Source organism: Camellia sinensis, chromosome 8 (genome assembly GCF_055761805.1).
Source record: "Camellia sinensis isolate YWXY chromosome 8, ASM5576180v1, whole genome shotgun sequence".
In the NCBI taxonomy this organism is placed as follows: Eukaryota; Viridiplantae; Streptophyta; class Magnoliopsida; order Ericales; family Theaceae; genus Camellia; species Camellia sinensis.
The window spans coordinates 175,974,998-175,989,039 of NC_138968.1; the positions used below are offsets into that span (position 1 = coordinate 175,974,998).

At 33.4% G+C, this 14,042-nt stretch overlaps 2 protein-coding genes and 1 long non-coding RNA gene across 3 annotated transcripts; 1 reads left to right on the plus strand and 2 right to left on the minus strand.

Moving 5' to 3' along the window:
- Nucleotides 1-2,702: 2,702 nt before the first annotated feature.
- Nucleotides 2,703-10,109, plus strand: LOC114289702 (tubby-like F-box protein 7). Its single transcript, XM_028233478.2, has 4 exons — nucleotides 2,703-3,235; nucleotides 6,087-6,174; nucleotides 7,886-8,015; nucleotides 9,335-10,109. The coding sequence occupies exons 1-4, from the start codon at nucleotides 2,882-2,884 to the stop codon at nucleotides 9,909-9,911; spliced, it is 1,149 nt and encodes a 382-aa protein (XP_028089279.1). The 5' UTR covers nucleotides 2,703-2,881; the 3' UTR covers nucleotides 9,912-10,109.
- A 46-nt stretch (nucleotides 10,110-10,155) lies between these two features.
- On the minus strand, nucleotides 10,156-13,594 carry LOC114289703 (multiprotein-bridging factor 1b). The gene is made up of 4 exons (XM_028233479.2): nucleotides 12,825-13,594; nucleotides 12,155-12,238; nucleotides 10,567-10,649; nucleotides 10,156-10,449 (listed from the first exon to the last, which is right to left on the minus strand). Exons 1-4 carry the CDS (start codon nucleotides 12,964-12,966, stop codon nucleotides 10,330-10,332), a joined length of 429 nt encoding a protein of 142 aa, XP_028089280.1. The 5' UTR covers nucleotides 12,967-13,594; the 3' UTR covers nucleotides 10,156-10,329.
- Nucleotides 11,324-11,982, minus strand: LOC114289704 (uncharacterized). Its single transcript, XR_003638695.2, has 2 exons — nucleotides 11,842-11,982; nucleotides 11,324-11,526 (listed from the first exon to the last, which is right to left on the minus strand). It is a non-coding gene; the product is annotated as an uncharacterized LOC114289704 (long non-coding RNA).
- Nucleotides 13,595-14,042: the final 448 nt, after the last annotated feature.

Genomic DNA, 14,042 nt, shown 5'->3' on the forward strand with positions numbered 1-14,042 from the left:
CCTTTATGTTTCATGTTTTTTGTTTAATTTACTTTTAAAATTAATTTATATTCTAAATTACGTAAAAAAAATATTACGTTAGCTATTACATAGTGGGTAGTGGGTTTTGGGAAGTGAATTTTTTTATAGATATTTTTAATTTTAGAATATTATTGGAGAAAAAAAATTTTATGTTTGGAAAGATAGTTGGGTTTATTGTGATTGGATGTGATGTTTATGAGAGAAAAAGTAAAATGATTATGGGATTTGATGTGATATTTTGTTTAGATTTATTTTTTTAGTTTTATAATCAATTTGTCTTTTTAGTGAAAAAATAAAAAAAAAATAAAAAAAATCTTTTCCAAACACTGTCATAATATTAAAAATATTTTATTATATTAAAATTTGAATTTGTATTAGTAATAATATGAATGGCAGTGGCTTTGGTCCAGTCCAAGATCAGACTGAACCGTGTTGTTGGGCCCGTGGGGACCCATCACGGATCTCATTTTGATAATCTAAACCGTTTAATGTGTAGAACTCATCGAGTACTATATCCCTGTAAAAAATCACATTGATCGAATATCGATAGCTATGTGAACAGAACAGTTTTTTATCAATCGTTAATTTTTTCACCGTCTATTTTTTTTTATACAAAACTGATTTGATCACATAGCTATTGATATCCGATCAACGTGATTTTTTACAAACATATAGTACTCGACGAGTTCTACACATTAACGGTTCGGATTATTAAAACGGACCTAAAAATGAGCCCTATAAATTAAACTAAACGGATTCAATTTTGATCTCAACTTCAAACAAGCTGAATCCAATATGAATTTTTGGGAAGTGGGTATAAGAGTGAAGGTAACTCCTAAATCGAAAAAAAGAAAAAAAGGCTAATCCAGTCAATTTGAGGGTTAAAGTGACATTGCAGACCTATTTTTGTAGGCCTTGTTTAGAAATTCCAACTATTTTTGTCGAGATATTTTGTCGAGATATTTTATTACTTGGCATCTCAACATCATTTCAAATAGATTACTTAATACAAAAAACTCAACAAAAAGCCAATCTATCATCGAAAACACAAAGAACACTGTGAGTGTGTTTGGTTTATATTTTGAGATAAATTTTTAAAAAAGAATTTTGAAAAGAAATTTTTTTAGTTTATTTGATTGTATATTTTAAAAATAATTTTAGAGTTTGAGAGTTTGGAATGATTTGATATTTTGCTATAATTAGGGTTGTGTAAAATACCGCTCAATCCGTTAAAATCGCACCAATCCCTATCGATCTGCACCGCTCTGACCGTTAACCGTAGTTTAAACTTTAAAATTTATAATCCGTCAACCGAACCACTCCGCTCTACTATAGTTAATACATATATATTTTTTAACTTCTAATGAAATATCTATGTAAAAATAAGTGTGAGAGAGATTTAAGATATAAAATTTATTACAATTAGTAATTATATATATGAAATACATTATGTAAAATTACTTTGTATTATATATCTAAAAAATATTAGACAAATTAGTGTTATATATCATGTAAATGTATGATAATTAGTTAGAATATTATTCAATCCACCAATCCGCCAAAAATCCCTGAAACTATAATTTGTCAATTCGTTAATCTGCTAACCTGTCATTCGGTTTGTAATTTTACTCTCCAACAGTCCAAAATCGCACCGCGCACACCCCTAACTGTAATTGAGTATATGTGTGTGAGAGAAAAAGTGATTGAGAATGAGATAGGATAGAGAAAAGTGATTGATTGATGTGTGATAGAGAGAAGTAATTTTGAATTTTTTTTTAGAAAATTTGTAACCAAACATGTTTTTGAAAATTTTCTTCAAAAAATATGTTTCAAAACACACACCAAACACACCCAAAGGTTTATTTTGGAAAGTTGATTTTTTTGATTTTTTTTTTTAAATAACATGTAAAAAATAGAGAGTTGATATAATCCAAAATAAGTTAAAAATCAAATTGATTTTTAGCCAAGTTCCCAAAACACTCCAAAAATTAAAATAGCCTATTAAGGGTTCATTTGAGATGTGGGTTGGTTTTTTGATTTTTTGATTATTTTAACTTGAGATTAAAAAATCTTATTTGGGATAAACTTTTTAGTTTTTTGACTTTTGTGAGAGAAAAAATAAAATAATTATAGTTTAGATCTGACATTTTATCTTATTAAACTAAAAATTCTATTTTATCTTTTTGTGATTATTTTAGCCAAAAAAACTCATTTTAACTTTTGACAAACGAAGGTTAAAATAGTCCAATTTTTTTTTTTAAAAATAGTCACTTTCCAAACACTCTCATAATAAAATATTTTACGTCACTTAACTATTAATGTATCATTTTTATCTAATTTTGAATATAAATTAACTTTTGAAGTAAATTGAAAAAAAAAAAAAACCTTAAAACATAAAAAAGTAAAATGAAAAAAAAAAATTAAGAACTAAACTGAGCAAATAACCTAACATAGGCCCTGTTTGGTGCAGCTTAAAAACTGCTTATTTCAACTTTCAGCTTAATTTAAACTATTTTGATATGTTTAGTTTAGCATATAACATATAATTTATAACTTTTGAGAAATTAAAAATCAATTTATTTTTTGAGTGAAATAAAAAATACTTAATTTATAAATTAAAAATTAATTTATGTTCATAATTATAAATTATAAATTATTTAAGTATAAGTTATAAGTTCCTTTCCCACGACCCTAGCCATAAAAGGATCAAAATGTAATCTACCCGTCAACTTGTTACGAAAACCTCGACAAGTCAAGATGAGCAAAAAATCTCAGACAAGCCAGTGACACTATCAATTTTCTCTGGTTTCCTCTCACTTGCTCCTCTCTCTCTCTCTCTAGATGAGACGCTACAGATAACATGTCACTCAGAAGATCATTTCTCTCGCGAAGGATCAACAGTCGCTCCTTTGCGCTATCCAAATCGTTCAAAGAATTCAAAACCCTAGACACTGCACAGGCTGAAGCGAATTTGAGGAGTAATGGTAGAGACGACGATGTTGAGGCCGAATTGGAGGGCTCTTGGTCGAATATGCTGCCGGAGCTACTCGGAGAGATCATACGGAGAGTCGAAGCGAGCGAAGATCGGTGGCCGATCCGACAAAACGTCGTCGCTTGCGCTTGTGTGTGCAAGAGGTGGAGAGGAGTCACCAGAGAGATCGTTAGGTCTCCGTTTCGCAGTGGCCAGATCACCTTCCCTTCTTGCCTCAAACAGGTCTGATCTTTTATTGATAATTTTTTGTGATTTTTCTAATTTGAAGTTTTAGGGAATTTTGTCTAATCAAGGTTTTGATTGATCTTATTGATCTGATTTTTATTTTTATTTTTTTAATTGCTCAACAACACATTTGAATTTTTAGCAGTAATTGGAACTTCAAATTTTCTAATGTTGCTATTAGGGGTGTTAGCGGTTTGGATGCCGGCAGGGAATCTCTAATCTGCCGTCCGTATGCCAGATGGGCGGATTGAAATAAATTAATTTGTATCCGTCCGCCGAATTGATGGATACGGATTAAGTAGATTGGTGAATTGTTAGAACCGTTTGGCGGTTCAAACTTTTATAAGCTTTAAACATAATAATTCAAATCAACATAATTAAAAGATTATCAAGTAAATTGTCAAATATCAATAATAAATACATATAAAAAAAAAAAAGTATCATGTATTATCAAAATTATTTTTTTATTTTTTTATTAAAAAATTATTTAATTTGATTTTTTTTTAAATGACAAAATTAAACATTTTATTTTCCATACAAAAATACCAAATATTAACCCTTTCCATTTGATAAAAGTATTTTCAAATTGAAAACGCAACAGAATATTTAAATTATTTTTCAATTGAGAATATAAACATAATATCTAAAAAAATTGAAAACATAAGGTCTTACAAATTATTAGGTTGCTTGTAGTTTGGCGGTTCGGTTGCGGCCAAATGAATTTCAAATCTGTCATCCGTCCAAAATACGACGGATCGGATCGGTTTGGTCAATCTGGGCGGATCGAAATATTCGCTCCTCACCCTTTGTTGCTATAAAAATAAAAAATAAAAATTTTAAAAAAATTATTTAATTTGAATTTTTTAGCAATCAAGACACATGACCTCAAAGATCTAGCACAAAGGTCACTAGGTCAGTGCCCCTTGACCACAGTATCAACCTCAAGGGATTCCTAGGCGTTGCTCCCAACCTAGATTAACGCAAGAACGTTGGGGTTCCATTGAAGATAAAGAACTGTAAGGTAGAGGAATTCTCTGTAATGGTGGACCACTTGATTGAGTTGAGAGAGCCTTTTGGGGATTATCCACGAGGGCATAGGCTTGAGGCTAAGTTGGCATGTATATTAGCTATGACCAAAAAGGTTCAACGTGGGAGGTAAAACCTAAGATATGTGGTGAATCGAGTGATATCTCTTTGGTCCAAGTGTCACCTCATGAAATTGACATATGAGATCCAATTTCCAAGTACATGGAGATGATGTTGTGGATGTGATATGGCTGCTACATGGGTAGAGACCAAGGTTTTAACTAAGGTTTTAAAAAGCGGCCGTAACTGTTACGTAACGCCATTACGTAACGGTTGTGATGGTTACTGCCACCCATTACGGCTGCTTTTGCAATGTAATTGAGATTTACAGATGTATCGGGCGTAGCGACTATCATAACGGCCGTAACGGTCTGTTACGTACCGTTACATAACGGTTCTGAACTATTTTTTTCAAAAAAACACAAAAAAAAAAAGTTGAAAATGGTAGAAGAGGGATAGAGAGAGAAGAGGGAAGATGGAGGGGTAAGAGATAGAGAAAGAAGAGGGAAGATGAAAAACATGTTATTAATTTATTGAAATTATAAGACCTATGCTATTCTAGTTAGCTGCTCTCACTTAACCATTTTGTTTGTATGTGTCTATCTATCTATATATTGTTTGAAAATAATAATAAATGTGGTCATTATCTATTTGGCATAATTAAATAAATATATATATATATATATTTAGTCTCTTATTTATTCTCTTAGATTTGTCATTATTTATCTTATATATAATAATTAGTGATTGATTTTTTTGTAAAATATCTAGAAGACATAACACCTATAATTATATATTAATACATATTTTATACATGTCAATTTTTTTTTATTAGTTTATTTTATTTTTATTTACAATACAGGTTATCCAAAAAAAGAATGAATATTCAAGTGATCCAAATTCAAAAAAAAAAAAAAAATTCTTTATAATTTATTTTTTAATTTTTATATGATTATATTAGCATGTATAATTTATTTTTTTAAAACTATTCAAGTTAAAATTTACATATGCTTCCACATGTATAATAATTAAAAAATAATTTTATACATCTAAGTCCAATAAATTTTTTTTTTTTTGCCATAAGCGTATGAATTTATGACATATAAAGTCATTAATTATTAAAATAAAATGTAAAAAAACTCAGTTTTTAGTGATTTAAAAATATGAAGTATATTGGATCATACTTAAAAATTTAGAAAAATTAATCAATATTTATTTTAAAACCCAATAAATATGATTATTGAAAAAAAAATATGCGTATCGGTAAGTTTTTTTCAAATCATGAGAAAATAAAAAAATTCACGGTTCCGGTTGCCACAACCGTTACGCTACGGCCTTTACACCTTGCAACCGCAACCGCACTACCGCCACCGTTACGGCGACCGCAACTGCTTTTCAGAACTTTGGTAGAGACGGTCACATACACTGACTATGATCATTATATTAAACTGGAGTATGTTGGTTTATTGTGATAACTAGGGGAAAGTTACGAAATTTGAATTCTCTGGTAGCAAATAATTAAGTCCAAGAAGTTCCTTCATTCCCCCCTCCACCATTGTATTGCAATCGTGAGGTTGTTTTGCGGTTGACATTGTACCATCCAAGGGGAAGATGGAAATTTCATTGAATGGGTGTTTCTTGGCTGTTTGTTTGACATCGTAAAACCTCCACAGATATTTTGACAATTATCATTATTGTTGGTGGTTGGAGAAGGTTTTAGTGTTTGGGCTTGATGGTCTAACTAATTTTTTTTTTTGTGCAGCCGGGTCCCCGGGACTCTCCTCTTCAGTGTCTTATAAGACGGAACAAGAAGAACTCAACATTTTACCTGTATCTTGGTCTTAACCCATGTAAGTAGATCAATTTAAATGTTTTTTGGGATGTGACACTGTTCTACATTAAAGCGCTTTCGGAGTTTCAAATTTGGTTGTTCTGTAGCTGAAGTTATTGACCTGGTTCATGATGTATAGTGAATAAAGACTGTAGTTAAGAGGGACATCACCACTTTTTCAATCTTCCTATGTCACTATCTTAATTTTGTTTAGGAAATAACCATAGGTGGTTGCTTAGCCAAGTTTCTGAAATTTGACCATCTACGGACAGACTTCATACTAAACCAAAAAAAGCTTTTAGTCCTATCAAACGGGGTCGGCTATGGACAGACTTCATATGCAAAAAAATAATTTACAAGTCTTACATAAGATCATTACCTATCAAATGTCGTTTTACATGAGAATGTTGACTAGGATATATGCTTGTTTTGGCTGCTTTCATATTCATGTATACTTTCTTTAAGCATTATTAGCATCCTAGAAGTGAATTTAGCAATGTTACACAGTAATTGCATCTATTGTCTGCATTTTATATGCAAGGCAGATATTTAAGAGTTGTCTGTGAATGGCTTCGTTTGGTTTGGTTTGGTTTGGTTTTCTGTGAATGGCATATGGTAGATGATATTGCATATTCAAGTTTCTAAAATTAGGATTTGTTGAATCCTGTGTAACATTTCAAATTTTTTACAAGATTTCACACACTTGGAGTGCATTTTTGTTTGGTTATCAATGAACGCTTCTTTTAAAATTGGTTTGGTTCTATCAGTCTAGTGCTGTATTTGATGTGTGTTATAGGCCATGTACATGGTATAAAATATGGTGCATTCTTACTTTAAACATTAATTACTTGTATAAGCTCCAAGTAATAAGTACCAGTATCAGACTCATGAAATTACTGAGATACCTATATTTCTCCATAGGATACTGACAAAGAAAAATTGAACACTTTAAAAATTCATCTAGATCAGGCAAATCCATTTGCAAAATGATGTTGAAGTTAGGTTCCCAAAAGAGGCAATCGAGTCTTGAAGGAAAAATAAGCTTGACTTTCCTCATTCTTGAAGAAAAATGTGAAATCAAATCAGCAAATTATGCTCCATTATTTTGGGCCAAGCACAAATTTCTGGCCAAGGGAATTTTTACATCTTGTCCCTTTTGTACAGTTTATTAGTGCTCATCAATGTGCTCTCGTAATGTAGGATATTGCTTAACTGCCACAAAAGCAGACTCCATATGAGTAAAACAATTTGCTGCTATTGTGTATGTGCATACCAATAGATTTGGACCACCAGTTGCCTGCAGATTATTCTTATCTTCCTTCTGTAGTAATTTTATTAATATGATCTTTTGGGTGGATGCCAACTAGTTTGAAGATTCCAAATGGCATTAGCTGCCTCTGACATGCTGACAGTTTGCCTTCCATTAAGGTATATACACCGAGGTGCATTTATTAATGCTGATAAATATATCTTTTTGACAAGCAAAAAGATTGTTTGCCTAATAGTTGTGTGTGTGTGCGCGCCCGCATCAAAAGGAATAACCAAATAAGGTTTAGAATATTAGGTTCTTTGACCATCTGAAACTCCCCACTAAATTATTATTATTTTTTTATTTATTTATTTTTTATTTTTTTTATTTGACATACGTCTTCTTGTGGTTTTCCTTTGTGTTTTGTTCTAAATATCTTCTGTGATTTGAATTCCTAAATTTTGTCTTTTCATTTTTGCAGCCTTTACAGACATGGGAAAGTTTCTCCTAGCAGCACGAAGATATAGACATGGTGCTCATACTGAGTACGTTATATCACTTGATGCAGATGACATGTCCCAAGGAAGCAATGCCTATGTTGGAAAGCTAAGGTAAGGCATCCCCATGGAAAAACTAAATAAATAAAAGTGGAAGAAAATTTGTTGATGGTGAGCCATTGTCTACTTTCTTTTGTTTGAATACAGCTAATCTTGTATTTTCTTTGAGTCTAAAACCTCTCTATAAATTTCTTGTGTGAAATTTTGAAAAGCATGTCTCTTATTCTGTGTGATTAAATTTTAGATTTTAATTAATTGTATACATACATAAAATTTTAGGCTAAACCGAAATAACCTAGTGGGTGCTCAGGATGTGAATTTTTTTTTTTTTTTTTCCCCATATTAGAATGCAAATTTTTTTTTTTTCAGCATTTGCATATGCTGACGCTTTACTGATTCGTTTGGTTTCGTTGCCCTTTGCCGTCTTTTATGAGAAACAATATTGAACATAAGGAATATATCTCAAGAATCTTCATTGTTCCAATGTTTTGCTGTCTTTTATGAGAGACAATATTGAACATGAAGAATACATCACAATAATCTTAATTGTTCCAATGTTTTATTTACGTAGTTCCTACTATTTAACATTGTGAAAATACAATGTTAGTTGACAATAATAATTACATTAGTGGATGGTACAACCATCAGGATCGTTTTTCTCTATTGGTGATCACATGTTTGAGATACATGAAGCTAAACTGTAGTGGATGCCAAATTGTTAAATCCTTAAGCATTATGTTTATTTTTGTTGGGGATATTTTTGGCGTCAAATTTGTTTCTTCACTTAATGGCAGTGTCAGATGGCAATTATGTCATCTGAGGAGTTTATTAATACAATTAAGGCTAAGTTTGGCATCTCATAAAAAATTCAAAAAGTCAAAAAGTCACTATCCTATTTAAATCATATCATCTTATTTAAGTCACATCACCTCTCTACCACATCACTTTAAACTCAATCTATATTTCATAAAAAGTCAAAAAATGCACTTATTTAGAACATCCTAAACAACCCCCAAGTCAGCTCTTAAACTTTTTAAGTGCTAAAAATAGCAAATGAAGTAATGGTAAGGTATGTCTTAATTTGGCTAAAAATAGGGTCGAGTCATGTCCTCAGCCGAAGCACATTTGGTTTGATGGTTTTCATCATCTAAATGATATAGGCACCCATCTGTTAGATATGAAACAAGAATATGAATACTCAGTACTCTAAATGATATAGGCACCCATCTGTTAGATATGAAACAAGAATATGAATACTCAGTACTCTTTCCATCGTGATCGATACTTTTTCCATTTCTATTTGCGCAGTGAATGTTTCTTTCCACCCTTGTGCTTCTGCTAGTATTTCTAATACACAATCCTGTGCTTTACAGTTCCGATTTTCTCGGTACCAACTTTACAATCTATGATAGCCAACCCCCACACAGTGGTGCAAAGCCCTCTAGCAGCAGAAGTTGCCGCCGTTTTGCAAGCAAGCAAATAAGTCCCCAGGTTCCTGCAGGCAACTTTGAGGTTGGACAGGTCTCCTACAAGTTCAACCTCTTGAAATCAAGAGGTCCAAGGAGGATGCTATGTTCGCTTAAATGCCCGTGCTCGGGAGAAACCGAAGCAAACAAACCTCAGGACAATTCTGATACAAAAAAGCCAGAGTCTGCTACCCCCAGCTTCACTGTTCTGAGAAACAAAGCTCCGAGATGGCACGAACACTTGCAGTGCTGGTGCTTGAATTTCCATGGCCGGGTGACAGTTGCATCTGTGAAGAACTTTCAACTGGTTGCAACAATAGATCAGAGCCAGCCAGGAGGAAAAGGCGATGAGGAAACAGTTCTCCTCCAATTCGGTAAAGTAGGAGACGATACTTTCACGATGGATTATAGGCAGCCCTTATCCGCATTTCAGGCATTTGCCATTTGCCTCACCAGCTTTGGTACAAAACTCGCCTGCGAATAGTTACACCCTGTGTTTTCAATTGCCACCTCTTTTCTTTGGACAGCTGTAGTCTGGTTGGAGGAAGCAGGTGATGTACATGTATATTGCTTTAGTATGATATTTACTTGACTTTATCCGAGTTCATTTGCAAACAATCTTGCTTGAAAGTGTATTGGACGTTTGTTATTTAAATGCATATCAGAGTGAATGCCTGTAAAATGTATGTATTGTTCTAAGATCTACATTGCATCACATTTAAGTCAAGTTTTACCATTCTTAGAAAACAGAATAAAGGTTTTACCATTCATCAGCCAGAGTTTCTTACAGATGAGCCATGGCAATCGGTTTTAAAAGAAAAAGGTTACATTTACTAACACCAAGTACTAAGACTAAAAAGAGAGGCTGAAAGAGCCCAAAGTTAACTTCCATGCAGCTTCTTTTACTTCTTTCCTCGCAGCTTTGCACCGAGAGCCCTCTCCAATTTTGAGATTATCTGTTGATTTGGAATGGCTTTTCCAGATTCATACTCCTGTATCACTTGTGGTTTCTCATTAATCAGCTGCAGAGAACAAAAATAGCCAGTCAGGATCTGTGTTTATGCATGACACACACACACACACAAACACACACAGAGAGAGAGAGAGAGAGAGAGAGAGAGAGAGAGAGACAGACAGACTTGAGCAAGTTGAGACTGAGTGAGTTTCTTATCCATCCTAGCTTGCATGATGGCTTTCTTCAGTTCAGTTGGCACCTTATCATCTGCACAAGTTCAGAGTACAGGCAAGTGTTAGGGCACAATGCTAGGATAAATAGAATGCCATGGCAAAACATATTCAGGTTTTTTAATAAGATACAGCAAATGCAAGAGATTTGAAGAAACAAAAAAGTAACGTTGTGCTTTACTTTTCTTTTGTGATATTGGGAATTCATCAATTCACCTCAACAGAAAGAATGTGCAAAAGAATCCAGCTAGTACTACAGGAAGATAGCGGTACAGGAGAAGCATCCCAAGATGTTTGTGTCCTAAAAGTTGGAGAAGCGATCTTTTTTTCGTTGAGCTGAGTACTTTCAATTCATAAAACTGAAAGAAAAGAGCGAAAGAGGATGGTATATGTCCATACAACTTTCATCTCCCATGCTAAATATTGAATGATCAGAGAAATTTATTCCACCCAACAACTGAATTACGAAAATCTTCAATCAACACTTCTTGTTCTTTCCCCTTCTCAGTATCCACTTAGGACAGCACTCACACAAAACAACACTAGCCTCGTTTGGAAATAGGCTAATTTAGTAATTTTTTGACTTTTTAGCTAAAATATGAGCTAAAAAAAACTAATATGTTTGGGATGACTTTTTGGCTTTTTACGAAAAGATGTGCAAAAAGTAGAGAGAAAAGAAAATCTTTGATTTTTTGATATGGGTTGTTGACTTTTTGGCTAATTTAGTAACTTTTTGACTAAAAATGAGGGTTTCCAAACGAGGCTAAGTTGGTGGAATTTGAGCATCCTACAACTGAGAAGGCAAAGGGGTGAGCTGGTAGTATTGACATTGAACATTGAAACCAAGTTCCGTTCTGCTATAGTTAAAGTGGAGAGGAATAAAAAATGCAGTGGGAGGGAGCAAAACTGCAGTGCTCTTTCTACCCTTTCCGTGCACATGAACAATGCCACTGCAACAAGAGTTTGGCAGCCGAATCTTATGGATCCCACCTTATCTCACTCCCAATAAAAAATATGGATGCAGCATGACATGGAAGATGATACTCCACTTCAAGGTGTATAAAAATATAATTCCTGAACATGTAGCCACAAGAAACAACTTCACATTACAAAATATTACCAGCGAGTGGCCTTTCCCCCGAAGTATGTCAAATTCGGATCTTTTCAATCTTGTTCTTTTGACTCGTGCAAAGTCGTTTAAAAAAAATTATCTAGATGAACAAATTCACCTCACCAAAGACGAGGCACAGAAATGCATAATTCATTTGCATCAAGGTGGTGCTAGTAGTGTGACACCTAAGCAATTTAGAGTTGTGTAAATTATTCTATACAAAATGTATATGCAGTGCTAAAAAAAATTCTAAATAAACAAGGCCACATGACTCGCATCACCAAAGAAAGTTAGCAACACATATATCATCTCCATGTGGAAAAAGTTTAAATGAATTGTAAAATTCATTCAGAAAATGTACATGGAATTTAAGGGAAGTAAATGAGTCATATGTATACGCACGCGCACACTCGAATTTAAAATATACTCACGAGAAAGATTCTCTGTCTCTTCGTCGAGCTTCCTAGTGTTCAAAGTAGTGCTGCTCGAGGCAGCTTTGTTTGAGCCCGCGTTTGCTGTAAGAGAAAGTATGAATAAGCACCGGTAGTTCAGTTCAAATAACTAACAAATACACAACCCTCATCATACTGTAAATACAAAACAGGCAATAACAAGTAATGAGTTAATTAATTAATATAATATGCTGTTGACTCTTGGCACTTAATTCAGAAGAATAAGATGAACATCAAAATAGTATCAGTTGCAATTGATTTTTAGACAGTCCAATAGTGCAAAACTAAAAAGTAAAAAATTGTATCTTAAATAAGCATTAAAATTGCTAGAGCTTCACATGTTAATCACGAACTAACATATTCCAAGGAAATCCAGGCTTTAAAGCAAATATCTGATCATTTCTCATACAAAAAGCTAAGAAACCAAAAACAGAGCAGCCGTAGGACATAGAAAATTCAATCTATCAATTCCTCTTCACGATATGCATCAATTCACAGCGTAGCATAAACAATCGAAACAACTCGATACACACAACTAATCTATGCATATAGAGAGAAAATATATCAAAGACAAATCGATTTAAGGAGGAAGCAAATGAATCAGAAACCCTAATTGACAGAAAAAGTAGAGAGAGAAAGAGAGACGAACATTTCTTGATAGTTTCGATGTCAGCGCCGGCGCGGCGAGCGGCGTTGACGGCTTTCTCATCCTTCCGTGCGGCCGCGGTCGGAGCCTTTTTGCGGATCACCACCGGCTCCCAGTCTTGTGCGATCGGACCAACTCCTGACATTCTTGAATGCTTCTCTCTCTCTAGATTCGTATATATCGAAAATCTAATCGCTTCTCTCTCTTAGATATCTAAAAACCCTTGCGCGATTCATCAATGGATAGGTTCAATATATAGAGAGGGGTTTGGGTAGTGTTTGGACGCAGAGTTTGTGCTATCCCAAAGCCAGCGGCAAAATATAGGGTAGCTGGGTGGGTACACCCGAGTTACCGTGTGGTACAAGGTTAACTTATACTGTCTGTGTCTATGGTATGGGTTGGTTCCACATTTTAGCAATTTCTTTCAAATTTCATGTCCTACTTGATTAGAAGACAAAAAAAATACAGATAAAAAATGAAAATTAATTTGTTTTGTTTTTGGTTTTTCAGTTGTTTTTTTTTTTTTTGGGTGCAGTTTTTGTATTTTTCTTTTTTTAGATCCTTCTAAACTAAAAGAATATGAAAATATAAACTTTTGACACAAATTTTTTTTTAAAAAAAAATCACTAAAAATTAAATGAATAAATTAACATTTTTAGCTTTTACCAAATAGAAAAAATGTATAAAAAATATATTAAAAATGTATTGAGATTTTGATTATTTTGACATTATAGTATTATTAGCCTAACCAAATAAATAAACAAAAAAAGAAGGGCAAATTACATATACACCCCTCCAGGTTTGACAAAATTACAGATACCCCCCTGAGGTTTGAGAAATTACGAATTCCCCCCTGAATGCTATATTTGCATAAGAAATTAGGGGGTAATTTGTTATGAAATATAAACCTCAGGGGGTAAATTGTTATGAAAATACAAACCTTAGGGGGCGGGATGTAATTTCCGAAACCTCAGGGGGTATCTGTAATTTAACCAAACCTGGAGGGGTGTATATGTAATTTGCCCAAAAAAGAAAGGCTTATATATATGCATATTTTTATATTAAAAACATGAGCACTATCCCCAGTGGAGGGTGACCCCAGCACCATCACCTCCACATGAGGGCTGTGAGAGCAAACATATATTAAAAAAATTAAAAAAAAAAATTTTGCACCAATAAAAAAACAGTGAGGGAGGTGGGGGTCTAACACTTTTTCTTAAA